Source organism: Gymnodraco acuticeps, unplaced genomic scaffold (assembly GCF_902827175.1).
Source record: "Gymnodraco acuticeps unplaced genomic scaffold, fGymAcu1.1, whole genome shotgun sequence".
NCBI classification, from domain to species: Eukaryota; Metazoa; Chordata; class Actinopteri; order Perciformes; family Bathydraconidae; genus Gymnodraco; species Gymnodraco acuticeps.
The window spans coordinates 5130341-5155517 of NW_022989799.1; the positions used below are offsets into that span (position 1 = coordinate 5130341).

Here is a 25177-nt window from a genome sequence, read left to right on the forward strand (position 1 = left end):
GCTGCTAACAATTCAGTCCTGGACTCTAGGAAATATAAGTATTTCCATCTATTTGTGACAGCCAGTGATCAAAGCCTGACCCTAAGAACTGGCAGCCTGTATTGTTGTATTGTGATTGTGAACGTTTCAGAGCACAACTGGGTGGGTGTGTGCAGCAGGGGGCATCACGGTCACAAATGGTCTGAGATGCCCATTTTCTGCCCTGCTCCACTGGTGCTTTTGTCAGTTTGAAGCAGACTCTGCTGGGTTTTGTTTGAGTTTACCGGGCAGCATTCTGCCATCTGCTGCCAGGCGGGTAGGACAGGCATCTCTAACGGCCAAACAGCACCATCAGTCAAGAACTCATTTCACCATTCTTATGTCAATAAAAGAACAAATCAATGAATTCAAATTCTTAGTAGGCCTACATGTCAAAGTGCATTACACAGGGATTCAGATGTAAAATGTTGCTACCATTTAAATATATATTAACACTGAAACGAATAGAAAAATATACTATGACAGAACATCAAGCATGTGCGTGCGCGAGCGTGTGTTCGAGTATGTGTACGCGCGTGTGTGTCTGCGCGTGCGTGTGGGCGGAGCAAAGTTGACGACACCACTTCTCCGGGCAGCTGCTCGGTTTCAGCTTCTCCTGCTGCCTTCACGTGCTCCTCGGAAACGTACCTGCCTTGACAAAATGGATTCTGTCGTAGCAGCAGTTACTAAGCCATTGTTACACATGTAAGAATGATCTCAGAAGTAAAGTTGATTCTTTAAGCAAATTGTTACTGTCAAAAGTACGAGTAGCCGATTTAGGAAATAATCTCGCTTTAATTAATCCCTGTTGAATATTTCCCAATTAAAAATGTGTTTTATATAATAAGTGGAACATTTTTGCATTTTGCACAAATGAATGTACCATCTGAAAAATGTATTACATACTAGAAAAATAAATATATGTATAAGTATAAAAACAGTTGAATAGCTGGTGAAATGCACCTTATTGACCTGACCTCTAGTTGTCACAGCATTTGGCTGTCCTTAAATGTCACCTTTTGGTACAGACACATTTGACTGTGTTCTTAATTTAAGTGCATTTTTCACTTACATAATAACGTTTGAACTCAATGTTGACATAGTTTTTAATAAATCTTCGAAGCATCGATCGAACATTGTGTGTATTTGGGTGACAAATCATGTAATTAACTAATATCCTGTCACGTATTTGCTTCAAATGACACTAAGTACGGGACATAAACGCACGTGCAGTTTACCTCGCGAGTATGTCCGACGGCGCGTGAAGGCAGCAGCATTCCTGTGAGCGGTTCACTTCAGTTATCTCCTCCTATCAGCGCCATTGTGTGTCAGAGTCTCGGGGAGCGGGGACGGCTTGTTCTTCTGTAGCCGACGGGACCGTTTAAATACCCTCCATGTTTCTCCTTCAAACTCCGGCGGACCTGGACGTGGTAAGAAACCGTTTGAGTTTTCAAAAAGCAAAGTAAATCCGTGGACATGCATTACGGCGAAGCAGTGTAACTGCATGAATAATAGATACGGTGAAGGTGTATGGGTTCCTGGTGTTGTGTCGTTAGCGGGGTCTGCTTGAAAAAAAAGTTTTCGTATTAAATGGTAATGTGGCAATACGTGTGGCTACTTCAGTGACCTTCTATCGCTATCTGGCAACAACTATTTCCAGTTAACAGAGCTGAGGCTTTCACTTGCTCTTTATTACTATTGAGAAAAGTCTGCTTAGTCAACTTTCCCCTTTAAATACTGAGTGGATTTCCCAAATACACCCACTCCTTGTCACATAGGCCTACTGCTTTAATGAATAACGATAGATACATTGATAATTGCACCTATATTACGCTGTATTTTTTACAAATTAAATGTCACAACTATATCAAATGACCTGTATTTGTACATGTAATCGACTTTTATTTATTTGAGCCATATATTAACTGATTTATTCATCCCATATATGGGAAGTTTGTTGTGTTGCAGCAACGTGTTTACAAGGCATTGGACATTACTAAAAATATAATAAAATAGGTTCAAATTCAAATAGACCTGAACAGTAAATATGATGTAATAACATGTCATATCAGAGGTGGGAGGACTACTCAGTTCCTGTTCTTGAGTGAAAGTAAAAGTAACAGAGTGTGTAGGAATACTCTGTTAAAAGTAAATTCCTACATTCAACATTTTACTCAAGTAAAAGTACAAAAGTATTAGCATCAACGTATTCTTAGTGTACCGAAAGTAAAAGTACTCATTATGCAGATTGGCCCCTTTTAATATAATATATATGATATGTTTTATAATGATTGATCATGAAAGTGTTCTCAAAGCTGGTAAAGGAGCAGCTAGTTTGAATGGCTTTGTAGACTGCAGGGTAGCTGGTGGATTTACTCCAGGTGGAACTAAAGTCTGATTCAACACTTGATTATATTTCACATCATTCATCCACATCTTTAAAGTAACTAAAGGTATTAAATACATGTAGTGGAGTAGAAGTACAATATCTATCTCTGAATTGTAGTGGGGTAGAAGTAGAAAGAAGCAAAACATTGACATACTTCAGTACATTACAAGTCTCTTGAAATTGTACTTAAGTACAGTACTTGAGTAACTGTACTTAGTTACTGTACACCACTTTGAAATACACAGTATAGAATATACAGAATCTGTTGGAATTAAGTGTAATAGACCAACTACAATTGACTACATATGTAATCATATGCTGTGAGCAGTTACATAAAGAAAACATGTATATAGTTCATGTTTACACAGAAGTCATTGGCAAGCACACTTTAAAGGTGCATTATGTCTTCTTTGACAACGTATTGTAGCCTGTACACCTGCTCTGAAGTAGTGAGATGTGGTGGAAGTGATTTCTGCTCCAGTGTTTGGGACTGTCTCAGTAGGTGTAGCATTAGTAGGGGGGGGGGGGGCTCTGTTTCGTAACGTGCACCACAACACAGCAGTGTGCTCTCACCAGGACCGACAGCGGACTCTTCTTCTTCACTTTGTCCCTCCTGTGCCGTGGTCCACAAGCTGATCACAGGTCAGCTGATGCTTTATCTGGAGAACACCCACAACAAAGGCTCACTTCAGACCAAACTGTAGATGGGGGGGAGAGGAAAGTCTTTGGTGACTTCAGAACCCCTCAGGACGTGTCATGGTTGCACAATTTGGAAGAATTACAGTTATTTTCACAGATATTGCTCCATGATTTCAGATATAAGGGGGAATGGCCATTTTGAAAGATCGATCACAATTTCATTGAAAGAAATAATTGATATGACCGTGGTGTGATTTTTGTAACCAGCTCTGTATAAACCACCATTTTGTAATACATCTGTAGAATACCGTTTGTATGCTGGATGTTCTCTGCAGCTCCACAATACTTCATTCAGATATTTGAAATAGTTTACTAAATATCGTGCTTGCGATTTAATGTTCAAAAAGCTCTTTATTGTTCTCACCCTCTGTCTGAAACCAGAGCCCAGTCTGCTCTGAAAATCTCTGTTGTGATTGTGATAGAAATGTGTCTGAAATGTCAAGTGTTACATAGTGATGTCATTATGTCACAGAAGTAAACAAAGGACTTCAATGGGGGGAGTGTGTGGGAGAGAAACTCCCTCTAGGGGATTTGAGCCTTTGCAGACCATTTACATGCACACACTCCTATAGAGCACACTACAGGAGCGGGGAACCCCGACAAGCATAAGCCTGATTGTGTTTTGATCACGCAGTCGTCTCTCCAAATCCCCTACCTTTCTTCCTTGCTTGCTGCGGTTTCTTCAAACTCAATACAAGAATATCTGGGGGGTACATTTTGGGGCACAATCAAGAAATCATTTTCCACAAGACCTTTTATATGAAAAATGCAGGCTTCAACTGACAGGGATAAGGGTTGTCTTGCACATGCTATGAGGGACTCTATATTGCATAGTAGCTGAATACCTATCACTAGTAACAGTAATAAAGCTCACGGTGCAGCATTGAAGCTTCATGTGCAGTAATAAGGCTTGTACTGCATTCACAAGGATTATGCTTAAGTAGTAAGCGTGCTGCCTGCAGTAAAACATGATGACACTTGCAGCACTGAAGAAGCTGCTGCCGTAACAAGGTGGGCAGCGTGTCAGGCACATACTGCTGGGGTAGTGCATGCTGCAGTAATAAGGCCCATGCTGCAGCAGAGACCGTGGATACTACCATGCATACTGTACACCCAGAAACCAGATGCATTGGCGCTGGAGATTTGTGTAGCTTCTGAGGCTTCGTCACTGCAAGTGTCAAGCTTTATGTCCCCCCCCCCCCCTGAAGAGGCTTGGTGGAAAGAGTGGAGCGCTCAGCGGCATCAACACACGTCTGCTGACCTAAATCTGCTCTCTTCTGCTGCTTTTTATTTATAGACTTGTGTGTGTGTGTGTGTGTGTGTGTGTGTGTGTGTGTGTGTGTGTGTGTGTGTGTGTGTGTGTGTGTGTGTGTGTGTGTGTGTGTGTGTGTGTGTGTGTGTGTGTGTGTGTGTGTGGTGTGTGTGTGTGTGTGTGTGTGTGTGTGTGTGTGTGTGTGTGTGTGTGTGTGTGTGTGTGTGTGTGTGTGTGTGTGTGTGTGTGTGTGTGTGTGTGTGTGTGTGTGTGTGTGTGTGTGTGTGTGTGTGTGTGTGTGTGTGTGTACTTTGAGAAGTGCATGTGTTGATCATCATGATTTACTACACACTTCTGTGAAAGTGATGCATGGTGTTGACTTTTTGTAAAACAGTGGATTGTCCATTTAACTAACATGGTACCGAGAAGGTGTGTGGTGTAGTTTGTTACGTTCCCAAAGGAATATCTACTCCTGGCTCCATACAATGTCCTTTTACATTAAAGAGGACATATTGTACTCATTTTCAGGGTCATATTTGTATGTAGTGTCTCTACTGTGACATGTCTCTCCGTGATTTAAAGTTCGAAAAGCTCTTTCTTTTCCTCATACTGCCTGTGCTGCAGCACCTCTTTTCACCCTCTGTCTGAAACCAGAGCCCAGTTTGCTCTGATTGGTTAGCTGACCAGCTCTGTGGTGATTGGTCAATGCTTAGCAAGTCCCGACCCTTAGCCTATCTTGTACAATGTGTTGGAGGACTAGCAAATAGAAAGGCAAGTGTTACAATGTTATGTCACTATGTTACCCGCTGTACCACATGAACATAGGCAATATTTAAGCCTATGGGGGCGGAGTGTGTGCGAGAGAAACTCAGGGATTTTACCTTTGCAGACCATTTAACTTCTGGTCCATCTCACGCCTAGACTACTGCAACTCCCTCCTGGCTGGTCTACCTGCATGTGCCATCCGACCTCTGCAGCTCATCCAGAATGCAGCTGCTCGTCTGGTCTTCAACCTTCCTAAATTCTCCCACACCACTCCGCTCCTCCGCTCCCTTCACTGGCTTCCGGTAACTGCTAGAATCCACTTCAAGACACTGGTACTTGCTTACCATGCTGCGAATGGATCTGGCCCTTCCTACATCCAGGACATGGTTAAACCGTACACCCCAGCGCGTGCACTACGCTCTGCATCAGCCAAACGACTCGCTGCGCCCGCACTGCGAGGGGGACCCAAGTTCTCATCGGCAAAAACACGTGGGTTTGCTGTCCTGGCTCCAAAATGGTGGAATGAGCTCCCCATTGACATCAGGACGGCAGATAGCTTGCACATCTTCCGGCGCAGACTGAAAACTCATCTCTTTCGACTCCACTTCGAGCGATATAATTACTAACAAAGCACTTATATACTAATAAAGGACTGGCTTACCTAAAGCCAGTTGAGTAGCACTTGAAATGTTTGGCTCTATGAAACCTGATGTACTTATATGATTCTGTTTTCTTCAAGTTTGTATCTTGTTGGTCGAACGCACTTATTGTAAGTCGCTTTGGATAAAAGCGTCAGCTAAATGCAATGTAATTTACATGCACATAAACCTATATAACACACTACAGGAAAGGGGAAACCCCGATAAACATAATAGGGCCTCTTTAAATATAATGTTTTTGTAATAATCAGCAGATGGTGAAAATAGTTAGATATAGCCCTACTACAAACTTCCAATACTGCAAATCAAACACAGAAAGCCATTCATATAGGTAATTTACATGGGATTGCACTCAATAATAAACATGTATTGATCACAAAATGAATTAAAAGCAACATCTGCTAACTAACTTCAATATCTAGAAGATGCAGACACTAACTATATCTCATCTACTTGAGTGTAGTGGTTGAATCCTGCACCACTGAGTCTTCATTACTGGGATGCTGCGTGTGGCGCAGCTGGAGCTCTGGTGTTTTGTAACCAGGTCTGCCATTGCGTAAGAGATCGTAGTGTATTCCCTGTGCCCAGCTGACCTCTGTCATGTGAGCATTTATGATCACTACAAGGGAAGATACACACACATAATCCGACAAGTTAGAGGCATGCACACACACAGACATTGTTTTCAGCCACATGATTGATTTATGTGTTTTGGTCCTTGGTCGTCACTAATGCCTGTTGTCCCTTGTAGTTGTTCCACTTATGTAAAAATACATTTTTAGATAAGTTTCAGCTCATTCTTAGGGTATTTGACCACTTACTGTAACCAAGTCTAGTACCAGTGTAAGTTATATTATAGATTATATATATATATATATATATTTTAAGAAAATATATTTTTACAGGGAAAAGACAACAAAAAGAAATACTATATAAAATAACATTGTTTTGTTTGTAACATTTTTGTTGAACTTAATCAACTACCCAGTACAAACACTTTACTTAAAGTGGACCTATCATGCTATATTTGAAACATATATTGTAGGGCCATACCTATACAAAACATGTCTGTGAAGTTTTTCTTCAAAATACCAAACAGATCACCCATTGTAGCCATGCCTCATACTGCTCAAACCCCTCTTTTGAAGCCCTGTTAGGGAAACGCGGATCTTGGGTCCTTAGCTTGAAAAAAAGAAGAAGAGGAGGCGGAGCTAATGCCTGATCAGAATTCTACCGGAGATAAAGTTAAATTCTGCTGTGATAAAAGGCCATCCTGTTTAAACCACGTCAAGGATTATTTCTGAAACAGTATGGAGCTCAAATGCTTTTTCTCTTGCAGGTTTATCACAAGGTGAGTTCTTTTTTTATTTCCTGCTTTTTAAACACATGTGCTCTACACAGTACAGGTTAGCTCTGAGTGTTAGCGAGGCTTGCTAATGTAAAAAAAGATGTCCAAAACACGTCAGGCATTGTTTCTGATAGCAACTTTCTGTGGGTCCGCTGCCGAGTTGAAGTCAGTTCGGCAGCAAATCTGTATCCGCTCGTTGTACACCTGTTTTTAAAAGATTTAGGTACGGAGGAAAAGAGAGAGGGTTTTATTTTCTGACGCTGCGTGAGTTCCCCGACGCACCGGGGACACATAAAAAGTATTTAGTCAGCCACCAATTGTGCAAGTTCTCCCACTTAAAAAGATGAGGCCTGTAATTGTCATCCTAGGTATACCTCAACTATGAGAGACAAAATGAGAAAAATAAATCCAGAAAATCACATTGTCTGATTTTTAAAGAATTTATTTGCAAATTATGGTGGAAAATAAGTATTTGGTCAATAACAAAACTTCATCTCAATACTTTGTTATATACGCCTTTGTTGGCAATGACAGAGGTCAAACGCTTTCTGTAAGTCTTCACAAGGTTTTCACACACTGTTGCTGGTATTTTGGCCCATTCCTCCATGCAGATCTCCTCGAGAGCAGTGATGTTTTGGGGCTGTCGCTGGGCAACACGGACTTCCAACTCCCTCCAAAGATTTTCTATGGGGTTGAGATCTGGAGACTGGCTAGGCCACTCCAGGACCTTGAAATGCTTCTTACGAAGCCACTCCTTCGTTGCCCGGGCGGTGTGTTTGGGATCATTGTCATGCTGAAAGACCCAGCCACGTTTCATCTTCAATGCCCTTGCTGATGGAAGGAGGTTGTCACTCAAAATTTCACGATACATGGCCCCATCCATTCTTTCCTTTACACGGATCAGTCGTCCTGGTCCCTTTGCAGAAAAACAGCCCCAAAGCATGATGTTTCCACCCCCATGTTTCACAGTAGGTATGGTGTTCTTTGGATGCAACTCAGCATTCTTTCTCCTCCAAACACGTCTAGTTGAGTTTTTACCAAAAAGTTCTATTTTGGTTTCATCTGACCATATGACATTCTCCCAATCCTCTTCTGGATCATCTAAATGCTCTCTAGCAAACTTCAGACGGGCCTGGACATGTACTGGCTTAAGCAGGGGGACACGTCTGGCACTGCAGGATTTGAGTCCCTGGCGGCGTAGTGTGTTACTGATGGTAGCCTTTGTTACTTTGGTCCCAGCTCTCTGCAGGTCATTGACTAGGTCCCCCCGTGTGGTTCTGGGATTTTTGCTCACCGTTCTTGTGATCATTTTGACCCCACGGGGTGAGATCTTGCGTGGAGCCCCAGATCGAGGGAGATTATCAGTGGTCTTGTATGTCTTCCATTTTATAATAATTGCTCCCACAGTTGATTTCTTCACACCAAGCTGCTTACCTATTGCAGATTCAGTCTTCCCAGCCTGGTGCAGGTCTAACATTTTGTTTCTGGTGTCCTTTGACAGCTCTTTGGTCTTGGCCATAGTGGAGTTTGTAGGTGACCAAATACTTATTTTACCGAGGAATTTACCAATTAATTCATTAAAAATCCTACAATGTGATTTCCTGGATTCTTTCCCCCCCATTCTGTCTCTCATAGTTGAAGTGTACCTAGGATGAAAATTACAGGCCTCTCTCATATTTTTAAGTGGGAGAACTTGCACAATTGGTGGCTGACTAAATACTTTTTGCCCCACTGTATGTATGTATAAAAGACATCACAAAGTGCATTTTGCATGATAGGTCCCCTTTAAATGATTAGGGTCTAGACTTTTTAAAATGTGCTAAAAGCCGAATCCAGAGTGATTTCCCCTCTGGGCCCAGATACAGGTACTTTTGCTCTTAAGAACGAGGCCATATTGACTTACTGCACTACAGGCCCCCCCGCATCCAACACTGTTTCCAGTTCCCTTTATACATCCACAGTCATCACGCCCAACATCAGCCGATTCAACATGTCGAATCGGTGGGCAGCCGGCCAAAGGCTGTCGGCAAAATAAATCACTCTGATTGGCTGTTCAGCTAGCGAATCAGTGCATGAGAAGCGAAACGGAAGTGAGGGACCTAAACAAACTATTAAGAAGAGCAGCCTCTAGCTCCGGAATCCGGTTCGTTTCAAGCACCAAAAAATTGTCCGGCTAGAGCAAAAGCACTGCATACGTCACGCTTATGTCGATCAACTCCTGAACAACAACAAAAAGCCCGCGTTTTATCCAGTTTGTACACAACGATGGAGAAACTTAACAAGCAGCAGTGGTCCACTGAAGAGACCAGCTACCTACTGGGAATCTGGTCTTCTGAAGACGTACAGAGGAAGCTGGAGCACAATCGGCCATTGTTGTTGTTGTCGGTGTGAGCTGTGAGGGGTTTCCGCGCGGTTTGGCTTTATGAAGCAGGCACGCAAACGGTTACGTCATGACGCAAACGATGACGCAATGACGCAGCACCAGTCGGACTCTGGGCTGTGTGAAAAGAGCCGGAGCTAAACCCGAAGAACTGGTTCTGAACCTGAAAAGCTCTAGCACGCGCTTGAACCGGAGTTGCGTTGGTGTGAATGAGGTAACACACACACACACACACACACACACACACACACACACACACACACACACACACACACACACACACACACACACACACACACACACACTGTGAGTTGGACAGAGTCCTCCTCATGTGCAAAGCTGGGTGCATTACAGCCAGGAGGAAGCAGTATTAATGTGCTCCTGTACGCCTTAATGCACATGCGTATGCTGAGATGAATCCATGTCACACTGAGCACCCAGCACAGTGCTACATTCTTCCACCTGCAGCAGCAGCAGCAGCGTAGTGTGCACCACATGTCCATACTCCATGCATCCAGAGAACCTGAAATAGCCCGATGTGGAGGTGGGGGGAGGGGTGGATGTGCAGTTTAGGCATGGAAACCAGCGTATCCGGTTACAGGATCATAATATCACTGCAGTCCGTCCAGTAGCACCGCACTACCCCACATTACACACACACTCACCCCAGCCAGCTCTTTGAATCATATGCTCAGCCCACATGTCTGATGTGTGCACAGTTAGCTGACACACACTCTCATGCTTGCACACACACCTGACCTCTGTTCTAAATGAATAAAGCACTCTTATTGGCTGTATAGTTGTGATTAGATTTATACTTTTCTATTTATGCATACATATTTCAACTCTTTTTTCGGTGCTTGATATTACAGTTTTACTACCAAGGCCAACTTCCCTGAAGGCATCATAAACCTTTCATGTGATCTTGGCAAACACACACACACACACACACACACACACACACACACACACACACACACACACACACACACACACAAGTAGGCCTTTTATTTGTAGGTTAGTTTTCAGGTTGTGGATGTCCTAAACAATGATAGATAATCATCAGCAATGTATGCACAAGTTGAGTTGGTTCTGTACGTTTTTCAGAACATATAGAAATTGTTCAGCCCAGTCTGTGGGTCAGGATAATTGGTGATATTTTGGGCTGGACACAAAATGATAGACGTATTTGACTAAATGATTTGATCAGATCGCTCTGCTGGAAACAACCATTTATATATTGATAATGAATGTGTTTGTTATTCGTTCTTAGTAGGTAGAGAAAAGGAGGAAGTTCTGCAAATGGAAAGATTTCATGTGACCTTTTTATTACATACATTGATGAAGTAATAGGTAGTTATTAAACTTAAGTGATGAGTTAACATGTTTATGATCTGATATGATGTGGTTTGATTTATTGCATATTAGGGCTGCACGATTTGGGGAAATAATCTAATTGCGATTTTTCTGACAGATATTGCGATTCGAATTGCGATATTTGTTTTTAAGCGACCCAACGGAAGTTTATTGTAAAATGCGGCCATAACTCCGGCTAGGAAGGTCGTATCAACGTGCTCCCGTCTCTAGCACCCCCGCAGCCCGAGCTACGAGTGAAAGAACTAAACTTACATGAAGCTTCCGTTGGGTTGCTTTAAAGTCAAGCTTCAGTTTAAGATTCACCCTGTAATAGAAACACGTGATGGAGCATTACTAACCTGACCCAGATGCTTTGTTTCACCAAACCATCTAGGAAAGCTCCATTGGAAGCCATTTGGAAAAGTATTTCAAAAATACTTGGCAGGTGATTGGATCAATCTGTCTATCACCTTCTGTCATGGGCCACTTCTGATTGGTTAACAATGATTGGTACATGTGGAGCACAGCACTTCTGATTGGTGTGGATGACTGACACACACAAAAACAAAACAAAATCGCAGGCTTTGCGATTTGATAATTGCATCATTTCAAAATCGATTAATCGTTCAGCCCTGTTACATATTTATAATTACATCATTCTTTTGATATTGCACTCTGGCAGACATTTTCCTAAATACATTTTTATTAGATCTCATAGAAGTCAATATAGTTACATTTAACATATACATTCACTTGTAATATTTGTAGCCTTCCAATTCAAAAGTAATGACTTACAAGTGAAAATATATCCATTGTGAGCTTCAGTCCAAGAATATGAGCAATAGTTCTGACCTTCAAAAATGTAGGCTTGTTGATTTCTAGTCATAGCTGCTTGCTTCTCTGCCTAGACGCTCTCAAGAGACCTTGAGCTATTTTTACTTCCTGGAAAAACCTTTTTTAGGACAGTTCTTTGCGAGACAGACAACAGTGGACTGGACGCGTTACAGTGACCTTTAATGAAGACTGTTGCTCCATTTCAGAGCACAGTACTCCTCCACAGCTATGCTATACTCATATACTCATATACGACCTGTTGTTTGTTTGTCTGGTGTGTTCATATGCCCACATAGCTCACAATATGATATATGGAGAGGAGGTTATATAGTGACTGAAAAAGAGAAGAGGAAAAGGGAAGGGAAGAGGAGGATAATGAAGTGGAATGTAAGGGGTGGGGCACCTCTGGTATGTCAGCCCTGCACTGTGTGTGTGTGTGTGTGTGTGTGTGTGTGTGTGTGTGTGTGTGTGTGTGTGTGTGTGTGTGTGTGTGTGTGTGTGTGTGTGTGTGTGTGTGTGTGTGTGTGTGTGTGTGTGTGTGTGTGTGTGTGTGTGTGTGTGTGTGTGTGTGTGTGTGTGTGTGTGTGTGTGTGTGTGTGTGTGTGTGTGTGTGTGTGTGTGTGTGTGTGTGTGTGTGTGTGTGTGTGTGTGTGTGGCCTAGCATTACTATACTTGTGGGGACCTACATCTATTTACACAGTCACGTGTGGGGACTCGCCTCCCTTATGGGGACAATATGGAGGTCCCCATAAGGGGAATCATTAATTTTAGGGTGAAGACTCTGTTAGGCTAAGGGTTAGGGTTAGGCATGTGTTGGTTAAGGTTAGGATAAGTCTCCAGGAAATGCATGTAAGTCAATGTAATGTCCCCAGAAGTGATGTATACATGGTGTGTGTGTGTGTGTGTGTGTATAAACACCCTGCCATGAGTCAGTCAGTAAGACATGTGCAGCTGCTTCAGCTCTCAATCACACAGCAGCAGACTGCTTTGAAACTCTCTCTGTTGCTCTCTCTGTTTTTGTCTCTTTGACACTCTGTGATTGGCCATTTTCCTCAAAAGCAGCTCCAATGAATGCAGATACTCAAGTAGTGCATGGGTAAACGTCAGGAACATCAAAAATAACTACTGTTACATTAACAAGTATTTTCATTTTGTCCTTATTTAGAAAAAGACTGCAGATTTTTTAGAAGTTCCCAGGGCTACCTATAAAAAAAAAAGCTTTCCATTGGATTTCGGTATATTGCAGAGAATAAGCTCTATAAAGAACTACATCACGGTCACATGACTTCACCACTGCTAAGCTAAAAGCTGCTAATGTTCAGCTTTATGACATTGTGTAGTCCCATTTATACACTTGTTAGCAACTGACGTTTTTATGACTCACAGAATCTTCCGACATTCACCAGTGGGGGATTTACTGAGCCATCTTAGGTCATATGTTAACCACAGACCTTATTTCAGGTATCTAGACAGAAAGACATTGCCGCTAATAGGCAGTGAGCTGATAGCCTTTGTCCTAGCTAGTTTATAGTTTAGCTCAATAAAGTGAAAGCACTATAGAAAATCATTTTAGTTTTGTCTGCTGAGCCAGGTTGGCTGTCTCTGTAATATACTGAGTTGTAGTGTATAATAAAAGATAACACTGCTAGATAGTCTTATGTTTAGGAGCTCTTATTTAGCTAATTAAGCCTAATGGATTGATTGTTAAAGTTCATTTTGGGGATTATGTTAGCTTTGAGAGTGAGAGTTTAATTAGAAGTTCAGTCTCATATCTGTGTGTCAGCAATGGATGTCAGGAGATGGTTAGCCTAGCTTAGCATATAGCTTGAAGTAGGGGAAACAGCTAGCCTGGCTCTGTTAAAAAAGAAACACCTCATTAACTAACAAATATACCCTGTTACACTTTTCATGTTAATAACATTCTCATTTTGTAAATCATCTCAGCAGTCAGCAGTCCGACCAGCATCTGGTATGTGACCATTTCCATGGATACAAATTCAAATCCCAAGCGTAATATACTTCAAAGCTAACCTGCTAGCATTGAAAAAAAAACTGTCATTGTTGTGTCCAAGGCAAAGACAGGAGATCGTCTAAGAGTTCGACAAACATCAGTCAAATGTCATTTTGTAGAGCCGACCTTCATCATTTTAGGTGAAGAGTTCTTTGCTCAAAGGCCCTGAGCAGTAGTTTTAAAGGAGGAGGATTCAAAGTTGCTCAATGCCCTCCCACCTTTTACGGACCAATCTCTCACCTCCTCCTCCTCCTCTTCCTGCTCCTCGCCTTCCTCTTTCCTGCCCCCCGAGAACACCCCCTCCAGTGTCCTCATCCCATTCTTTGTCATCTCTCCGGGTGAATTCCCAGCTGACTCTGTTTGTCATGGCAACCAACCAGTTGTGGTGACTGGGCCTGCAGCTCACACTTCCTGTGTGTGTGGTTGTATGTGTGTGTGAGGAGACGCATGTGCACACTGCGCATGCGTGTGGAGACAGCAACTGGCTGCATGAGCCTGTCAGCCTGGATTAGAGTCAAACATACTGCAGCGACTCCTTCCTTCTATTTAACGTTCTTGTTGCTGCCTTTCTTGCTTTGCACTAATAATGACACCATCAGATCGTTTGATTCAACAAAGGGATCTGTTAAAGCAATATAAATGTATGTTATGTAAAGGCGTGGACCTTTGCTAATGCACTGTATGTCTCGTGCCACCACCCTTCCCAGCCCCCCCAATAATATACCATTTAGACAGACTCTGTGCGCGGGTCATGGGTCTATCTGTATTAACTGCATCAGCTGACCTTCCTTCACCATCCTCTCCCCGACCCGTCAGGCGCTGCCCTGCTTTGGAGAACTAGCGTACGGAAAACATGAATGGAAATACTGACACCGACCTTTGATGTCTTTTAACCAATTTATGGACAAAAGTTGAGGGGAATTCATATAAAGTGTGGGTTACAAAGAGAGATGGACAGCCCAAAAGGTGAACCTGAAACAACATTTATTTTATAGTACATTATGGATACAATAATTAGCTTTATCAGGCATTCTGGAGTGAGAATCAGGTTGACTCCAATGTGGGTCAAACAGCGTGCTATCTGAAAGTGGTATAAGTAACCCAATGTGCAATTCAGATATGGCAGGAGGGAGGAGGATGGAGGATGGAGGGGGGTGGGGCTTCAATATTGCCTATGTTCATGCGGGTAACGCTGCTATTACATAACCAGTGTGTGTGACTGGTATGCAGCGGTGAGCATTACTGTGCAGCTGCCCTTGGTTTCAACGTATGTTTTTTTTTGTATCTCCCATTGCAGTAAGCTTGTTGTGTTTAAGCAGCTTTTTGAATCACCATGGTTAAGCTGCTGGGTTGCAGTATATACACTTCTCTGGTGGTAAACATGTCACATTTCAGTTGGGCGAGATGTTGTATAACAATTATGATCTAATGCTGAGAACCAGGAGGGCTAATGGATTTGTCATAATGTACAAAAACTCCAATGGCCAGGTGTATATCTTTTTTGCAATAACAGAATAGTTCATGAACAGACAAGTATGTTAAATGTCACCATTCCAGGCGCAAGAGCTTAAAGGATGAGTTGATTAATTTATTTCCAATCAACAGGATGCTGAATGGCAATTACTTTGATAATGTTTAAATAGTTTTTTATGCAAAAAGGACAAACATTTGCATAGATTTGGGAAATGTTGAAGGTCAATCTTTAACTGATAGAACAAAATGATTAATATAGAAAACATTTGATTGTGTGCTTGAATTGCCTTGTTATGTTTCTGGTATAACTAAAGTCTCTCCGATTTTGTGTTTTCTAGATATATGTTCGGTAAAGGTGCGAAGCGGAAGCTGGGCGAGGATGAAGAGGGGTTGGAAGGCAAAACGCTGGAGGGGTCGCTGGCGGGGGGGGGCTTCGGCTTCTGTCCAGAGGGCCTGTCCAAGGTGTCGTACACCCTGCAGCGGCAGACCATCTTCAACATCTCCCTCATGAAGCTGTACAGCCATCGGCCCCTCGGGGAGCCCAGCCTGGAGCGCCGGGTCCTCATCAACAACATGCTGCGCCGCATCCAGGACGAGCTGAAGCAGGAGGGGTCCCTGCGGCCCCTGCTCCTCCCCCCCTCTCCACAGCCCGACGACCCCATGGACGAGGGCTTCCGTGAGGCGCCATCTTCCTTTGGTGTTCTGTCAGTGCAGGTATCCCAGCCTTCTGCACTGCTGATGCCGACGATCGTTCCACCGCCTTCCCCCCACCCAATGGTGCCTCCCAACAGCCAGGCATCCCAGGCCTGCCCCAACCATGGAGGGGTCTGCCTCGCCCCTCTGGAAGCCTGCCTCACACCAGCCTCTTTACTAGAGGAGGATGGTACAGATTCCGCCTTTTGTACTCCCACCCCACCCACTCCTCCAATGTCGCCGCCCACGCCGCAGCCTCCCCCGTTACCTTCGGCACTTCTGAGCCAGACGGCCCCCCGGGTCCCTGCGCCGGCCTCGTCCAACGACTGTTTACCCTCCACTCTGAGTGACATGGAGTTGGCTCCTCCCACAGCCATAACAAGGACAGCAGCAGCTAATGCTAATACCGAGACTACCTCCCTGGCTCCCACGCCACTCACCCAGCCCTCCCCCTTAGAAACGCTCTCCCCTGCTCACACAGGCCTACCAAGAGACTGCAGGACTGTGGGAGTTAAACCAGAGGCAGATAGCGTCTTGCTAGCTGATGCCCGTTGTGCAGAGCTGCCCCCTGCTGGCCTGGCAGACATTTCTTCCTCCTCTTCCTCCCCCTCGGGGTTCCTCTCAGACTTGGCACTGGACGACGTCCTGTTTGCCGACATCGACACGTCCATGTATGACTTTGACCCCTGCACGACGGGGGGGGCTGTGGGCGTGGCGGCAGGCGGCATCACCAAACTGTCGCCGGTGGTGACGGCGGACGACCTCCTCAAATCGCTGGCTTCGCCGTACAGTGGCCCCGCCCCCCAGGTTTCAGCCAATCAGCCTTTCAAAATTGATCTGACAGAACTGGACCACATCATGGAGGTGTTGGTGGGGTCGTGACTGACGGACTCCGTCACCACGGAAACACTCAGACAGTTTCATACAGACAACAGACTGGAATGAACATTTAGGAATCGATTTTGGCATATTCCTGTTTGTTGTTTTTATGTTTTTTTAATAGGGTCGGTAATTGTAAACATCGATTGTGATGTCAATTAGTACTACTATGACAACTACTCCTACACATTACTGTGCATGTACTGTGCTCGCCTTTCCAATTATGGAAATGAAGTAACCGGGAAACAAAGACATACATACGTTTGTATTTCAATACTTGTGAGGACCTCTATTGACTCCATTCATTCCCTAATCCTGATGTTAACTTTATCCTAATTTAAAATCTTTAACCTGAATAACCCAAACCTAAGCCTTAAACCTAAACTGTAAATAGAAAAAAACACGAGGACCGGCAGATCGTTCTCTTCATGGGGGATCTTTGCAGTCATGCTGTCCTTTTATTTGACCTCACAGGTATAGTAATACAAGTGGACACACACACACACACACACACACACACACACACACACACACACACACACACACACACACACACACACACACACACACACACACACACATACCATGTATACATCACTTCAGGGGACATTACATTGACTTATATGCATTTCCTGGAGACTTATCCTAACCTTAACCATAACCAACACATGCCTAACCCTTATCCTTAAACTTACCCTAACCCTTAACCTAACCAAGTATTCGCCCTAAAATGAATGATTCCCCTCATGGGGACCTCCATTTTGTCCCCATAAAGGAGGCGAGTCCCCACATGTGACTGTGTAAACAGATTTAGGTCCCCACAAGTATAGTAATGATAGGCCACACACACACACACACCAGAGTCCTGCACGGGTCTGATTTTCAAGAACTTTTTTGCGGGTCACCCGGCGGGTACCCGACCCGATGCAGGACTCTGACACACACACACACAATGAATCAATGATGAGCAGATGAGTGCCTTTCAAAATGACCACTTCTTCAATTCCTGTTTTTACAGTATTCTTTTTTCTAGTTATTTTCACTTTAACAGCCGAGAGAGAGGTAACTCTTCGATATTTGTTTTTTAATTTAATGTATTGTATCGTGTTAAAACTATTATTAAGTAAGGTAATTTCTCATGATCAAATAATAATAATTTAATCTTTATCTTATTACAGATGTTTTAGCTTCTTGTAAAGCAAGCATAATGAGGTTTTAGGAGGAATGCGTTGTTTTATGTTAGCTCAGCTATATAATCACGCTTTGGGATAACTCTGAAACACATCGCCGGGTTATTTGTTACATTTGTTTGGAAGAGGAAAATGTCTGTTCTTGTACACATCATGAATTCAGTTCAGGGCTTATTTTTCTCTTCCTCATTGGCAGGCACAAATAACTGTGCTGGATGCTATTTTACATGAGCTCCATCTACGGGCCATCGTGCTTCAGTTCCAGCAGAATTCGAATGAGCTGCACCGCAGGAACGCTCCACGTGTTTACATCGCTGCGCCACCATCAACTCAGTCACGTGCAGAGGATTCCACCTTTAAAACATACTCATTTGGCTGAATTGGACACAAATATATTTATTTAGAAATGCATTTTCTTGGTTTGATACCTACAGAATTAGCAACATAAATGACACACAGTATAAAGTATTAAAGTATGTTTACCTGTGTTTAGAATAAGAGCCCTATATGCCAAATGGCAGGGTGCTGCTCACTTCTGTGCTTTGTGCTGTTCACTGTTTACCCTCAGCTTATGGATTCTTTAACCACACAACAGCAGACGGGCGAGATCTGGCTCATGAATAATTTGAATGTTGATTTCCAATGAGTACAACAACAATGTTAACCTGATAATGCAACGGGGCAACATACTCCAAACAGAGGCTACTATGCAGAAACACAGTGTGTAGGCTAAGGGCAGCATCTAAAAAACGGTCACATGAGGACTCCAAACACATTTAGATACAGATCCACAGCCATACTAGCTTTTGCAGGAATCCATTAACTGCACTCAGACCACCCAGATATTTGTATTTTGATTGGAAGATGAGGCCAGTAGAACACAGGCATTATACAAATCTGCTTTCTATTTATGCAGCAGTCCTACTAATAACTGGATTATTGGATTGAATCATTTTCAAGCTGCTCAGTTGATAACAAAAAAAAGAAAAAGTTGCAAAATGCTTTTTCTTGCTTGTTCCTCCTAAAGTCTTACAATGTAATGATATTTTAAAAGTAGTCTTCCCTGCAATTCTTTAAAACATGATCTTTTATTAATGTATTTCAAGACTTGCTGTGTGGTGACATGTCACAATCTTCTTGAGGCTACATTTGGTGAAATTGGATAATATATCGATATCAGGGCACAATGTCTCAAGTAAAAAAAAAGCCCTCAGTTAAAGTTAAACCTTAGGTGCTTTCACACCGCAGTACTTTTCTCACTTTAGTTCCGATATAGTTCCGAAATGTCGCGTTCACACCAAAAAAATCCGGAACTAAAATGTGTTCATCAGAACCTTTTTACCCCCTTTTCCGTCCCTGCGGAATAGGTTCCTATGTCTGATTCGCTGTGCGGATTGCAAACCACGCCCCGTAAAACTCCCAAAAAGTTTTGTGAAGCCGCCATTTTATTATCCTCGCATTAGCATTATTAGCATTAGCCCAGCGCAGAAACGCAGAGAGACTAACTTATAACATGGGAGCGGTGGAGATGAGGAGGTGTCGGCGTTCTGGCGATTTACTCGGAAGGCTTCAGTAGAAGCTGCTGGGAGTCCCAGCAGCTTCTACTGAAGCCAGTCCCCAACTCCGGGGACTTCGGGCGGCAGTATACGCCGTGAAGTGGTTTGCGGCCTGCCAGTAAACCCAAAGCAGAAGAAGAAGAAGTGACGTCAGCGGCTTCATTTGCCTAATCCTCCCCCAGGGACTTTTTCCAGTGTGAACGCGATCTGTACTTAGTTCATGAGAACTAAAGAGTTCTGATGAACCTTTGTGGGAAAAGTACTGCGGTGTGAAAGCGCCTCTTGTGTTCATCACTTATTTGAGCCCCTTTTTGCAACAAGCCTAAAACACACTATATGACATTATTAACTTGAACGTTGAATGCTACACATTGTCACTTGTGATGGCGCACAGTGAGACATTGTTTAAAGAAGCTAAAACGCTTCATAGAATTGTGAGGAGTTTTGTGAAAACTGTCCAAGTTCATCATTACAACCGACACCTTACACATTATGCATAACTATTTGTCACGCAGCTTGAATGAAGGTGGATCATTCGAATGAAATCCTGTGTACACAGCACGGCACACACAGTGACTTTTAGTTCTCAAAGGACCAGTCCACACTTTGTACTTGGTCTGTTCTGAGAATTGAACCAGCAACCTACGCTTCCCACGCCAAGTCCCTATAGACCCCTGAGAATCGTAGTTGTTGGAATGAATGTCATCTACATTTGTGGAGCAATATCACAAAGAGACGCATTACATTACATTGCATTTAGCTGACGCTTTTATCCAAAGCGACTTACAATAAGTACATTCGACCAGGAAGACACAACCTTGAAGAAAACAGAATCATATAAGTACATCAGGGTTCATAGAGCCAAACATTTCAAGTGCTACTCAACTGGCTTTAGGTAAGCCAGTCCTTTATTAGTATAAAAGTGCTTCGTTAATAGTTCTAACGCTCGAAGTGGAGTCGAAAGAGATGAGTTTTCAGTTTGCGCCGGAAGATGTGCAAGCTATCTGCCGTCCTGATGTCAATGGAGAGCTCATTCCACCATCTTGGAGCCAGGACAGCAAGGACACCACAGAGATGCACATCACCAACATGTTGAAATGTTTCCCTTCAAATGAAGTTCAGTAACAAATACCCCTAACAAGAGTCCCTAGACCCTTGTGTCTGGCAGCAGTGAGGTGTTGGTGATGTTCAACTTGTTCTGGTGGATCATCATTAGTTTCCCATCATGCATTTGACACTTAATATGTAAATGAGCTGCGTTGAACTGAATTCAAAGCGGAGTGTGAGCAGCACCGATCATACTGTTTGCAGACAACGCTTCTCTCACCATGTTTGAATTTTGGAGTGCTTGTTTTTTCTTTTGTCCATGAAGTTATTTATTCTTCTTGTTTTTCTTTTCAATGTAAATATATTTATTTTTGATGTGAAGTGAACATTTGGATTGTAAATGTGTGTACAGAATGTGTGGCAGGAATGTATTTCAGATAGGAATGTATCTGAGCGTGGAATTATGGGTGGAAGCCATTTTTTATACACATAGGTAGTTCCTATTATCTGCTTTTATGTTGTTGTTGTTATTGTGGGTTTGCGGCCACAACTTTTTACATCTTTTGTACTTGATTTTGTTTCCAGTTGAAGTTGAACCGTTCATGCAGCAATACACACAGCCGTCTCCAACCTTCCGATGTCAAGACTCCAAAGCCTGTCATAGACGCTTCAATGCCAAAAGTAATGTAAATAGTAGGAACAACACACGAGCTCCAGAGACTTGGTCCATCAGTGTTTGTTACCGATCTGTTTTAGTGCTGTCTGACCACGAGTTGGGTCACATCGCGGAGAAACACTCATTTTTCTCCACGAAGGCTGTATTTTACACAGACCTCAGAGCTGTGCCTTTTTCTATGCAATAGTACACACACACACAAAGAGACAGCTGATCACTGTATAGGGATCCAACGTGGACTGAAGATGGTATATATTTGTATATATACAAATATATATATAAAGTTTATGAGATGAATGGACAGCTGTCAATGAATTTGAAACAGTCTTACTTTTTTTGTTATATATATATGAATATATATATATACAATAAACTGTAAAAAGAGCCTGATTTGTCTCCTTATTTTTTTGATATTGTGTACAGTTTTTTTTATTTGCATGCACATAATACACAGTGACATTTATATAATAAGCTGACCAGTGTGTGCTATCGGTAAACATGTGTGTATGGGCTATATAAAGGGGGCCTATTATGATTTCAGGGTTTCCCTTCCCTGTAGTGTGTGCTATAGGTTTGCGTGCATGTCAATGGTCTGCAAAGGCTAAAATCCAAAGGTTTCTCCCCCCCCCCCCGCCTGAAACACCTCCACTGGACTCCATGGTTTAAGATAAGATATACTTTATTAATCCCAAATTGGGACTTTGTTTCGTTTCATTAGCATGTAAAACAAAGTATTGCACATAATTAGAAGAGTAGCAAATAAACAATTATACAATATAAACATCTCAAAATAGAATATAAAACAGAACTAAAAAAGAGTGAAAATATGAAAGTTTACCGTGAAAATAAAAATGTGTAGACTATCCAACAAATAAAACACTATTGAAGTAGTAGGGTAATAAAACACTATTTACTTCTGTTACATATTGACATCACTTTGTAACACTTGCGCTTCTTGGTTAGGCCAATCTCAACTTTGTTGCATGTGAACTCAGTTTTACATCTCATTTTAAATATATACTTTACATGTTACTTGTTAGACGCTTTTATCCAAAGCGACTTACATACTCAATACTGGGCAATCCCCACAGGAGCAATTTGGGGTGAAGTCTCTCAGGGACACAACGACATGCTGACTGCAGTGGGGTTTGAACCTGTGCACAACCCACTGCACCACACACCTCCCTTTTTAGTATAACATAACATAAGCCAATGTCCACAGGTAGTCAAAAACACTAGCGACTATACATATATAATATACAAAATAAGAATAGGTCTTGTAAAGCAAGGTTTGGTGCCATCATGTCCATGTTCATTATATCATACTCAGCAGTGTTCTGCTCTTCCTGCCTCTAAGGTTCAATAGAATAACTGAATACTGGTATTTATGTGTTGTATTTTCCTTTTGGCCACAGAGTGGTGCAGCACAGAGAGGCACATATACTTACTGCACTCATTTACCCTGTAACACAACATGTCTGATAGTAGGGCTTAATTTGCTTTTTGATGCCCCATTGGCTAAAATATGATACACAAATGAAGGACACATTCTCAACAGGCTGATTTGCATGGAAAGCATGTCAATCTAATTGAATTCAAGCCTTCTATTGCTTAAAGAAAGAGTCATTTAGCAGTGGTTGTTTCAGAAGGGCTGGGGCATGTGTAGGGAGTATTGGTTCTCCACTGGATCCTCTTTGAGTTGGATATTGTATGCCTCTGGGTAACAGCTCCCTGTATTTTTTGTAATCTATTTTAGCAGCACAGCCAGCATTTGCCCCTGTTAAACAGCCATGACTCCTGATCTGTAGGCCGGTGGTTATTTACAGCGTTCAGGCAGCACAGCTGTGAGGGGAGAGGGAACAATCTGTCTCGGCTGGAGGAGGGAGAGTTAGCTCAACTTAGACACAGCAGATCTGAGGTCAGTGAGGACAACTCAGAGACAGAGGCTGCTACTCTGTCCGCTGGCATCAATATCACGCTTCTTATTTTATTATACTAACATCACATTGCTTTATGGCAGGTCGATGTCTAAAACATAGTATCTTGATTATTCCTCAAAATAATGCTTTATCAGAAGATTTCCATATTTATATTTTAAAAGTTTGTTTTGTACTCCTCTTTAATCACACCGCAATACTAATTTAGTGTTTTGTTCGTCTGTAAGTTATATTGTTATATTGAAGTTTTACCAATACTAACTTGATGACTCATATATACTATTTTATTTTTCTCCTATATTTGTTAACTTATATTTATTTGCCTTTGGCTTTTACGATGGTAAAGGTGCTTTGGCAACATGTCAAGCCAATATTGAAATTACATTTAACAAATATTTAGATGCTACAGAAAGTAAGATAATCAGACATTTTAAAATATAACTTATTACCATTTATAAATATTGTTGTTGGTTCAACTAATGAATGTACAAAAAAGACACATAACAAAAAGCATATCTCATGAAAACCGTCTTTCTGTGAATTATCCAAAGACCTCAAACCCTATATCAGATTTACTACAAACTTTATGATACATTTTGAAAATGTATTTAAAAAGAAATATTACACGTTTCAGGGTAACAACAAACGTTAGTTACAAGTGCTGCTGATATCAATACAATACAATTGTACATTCTTTGTTTATCTAAAGTTCATCAAAAGTTTATGGCAGATTATCTTGTATTTGACATTTTACTTACACTTCTTGTGTTTATATAAATATTTGTTCTATTTTAATTAATTTGATCTTTTATTTATTTTAGGTGGGGTAGGTAAGTTTGAGAAACCGGCTTGAGATACACTTTTTGTTATATTCCATGGAATGCTCTTAACATCCCGATAGCAATGAATATCTGAAGTGCTTTGACAAAGAATCCATACAAAAATGTCATCTGTGGAAGCCGTAGTACTGTAAAAAGCACGACCAATCCGTTTAGCCGGGGCGGCTAAACGGATTGCCGCCCTGTCTGTCAGCCTTCCATTATGGAGGACGGAACATGACTTAAGTATAAATAAATAAATGTATGAAGAAATACAGGAATAAATAAATTACGTACATAAATACAGGAATAAATAAATAAATACGTAAATAAATAAATAAATACAGGAATAAATAAATGACGAAATAAATACAGAAATAAATAAATGTTGAAATGAATACACAAATAAATAAATAAATGCATAAATAAATATGGAAATAAATACATCAATGTATAAATAAATAAATGTCGAAAATAAAACAGAACACACGTTATTATTATATATCTTTCATTTATTTCTACATTTACGCGACATACATTTATTTATTTATGTATTTATGTGTCCGTATGCTAATGAGGTGGGCGGTCCTAACCTCAGTCTGAAGCAGGATTCGCCAATTGTTGGAGCCAGGCAGAAGCAATAGATTTGTGGCAAGTCACATCATGTCGAGCTGAGCCAAGTCCTCTATACATCGTTCCACACGAAACTGGACATAGTCTTTTGGTTCTCCGTTCTCTAAATGGTCCGCTAATGATCGTAAATGATCTCCAATGGCTCTTAAATCAATATCCATAAATAAACCTTACAACTGTGGATAAACCATGGATGTATAAAGATAAGGGCTAAACAGTAAAGCTCCTGCATTCGAATCAGCGCGGTTATCCAGGCGTTAGTAGTAGAGCCCTCTGCCAGAAATGATCACACACTCCTGTAACCAATCCTGCTTCAGACTGAGGTTAGGACCGCCCACCTCATTAGCATACGGACACATAAATACATAAATAAATAAATGTATGTTGCGTAAATGTAGAAATAAATGAAAGATATATAATAACGTGTGTTCTGTTTTATTTTCGACTTTTATTTATTTATTTATACATTGATGTATTTATTTCCATATTTATTTATGCATTTATTTATGCATTTATTCTTTTATTTATTTATTTGTGTATTCATTTCAACATTTATTTATTTCT

General features: G+C 41.8%; 1 protein-coding gene across 2 annotated transcripts in view; it reads left to right on the forward strand.

Annotated features, from left to right (window-relative positions):
- Positions 1-16938, forward strand: part of LOC117551254 (SERTA domain-containing protein 2-like) — a 65233-nt gene extending 48295 nt beyond the window's left edge. The window contains exons 1-2 of one of the 2 annotated variants that reach the window (XM_034224054.1): positions 1323-1448; positions 15523-16938. In XM_034224054.1, the coding sequence (XP_034079945.1) occupies positions 15527-16759 (1233 nt within the window). In that variant the 5' untranslated portion in view covers positions 1323-1448; positions 15523-15526 and the 3' untranslated portion in view covers positions 16760-16938. Of the gene's footprint in view, positions 1-1322; positions 1449-15522 lie in introns of those variants that run through there. The other variant, XM_034224062.1, reaches the window with a different exon arrangement.
- The last annotated feature ends 8239 nt before the right edge of the window (positions 16939-25177 follow it).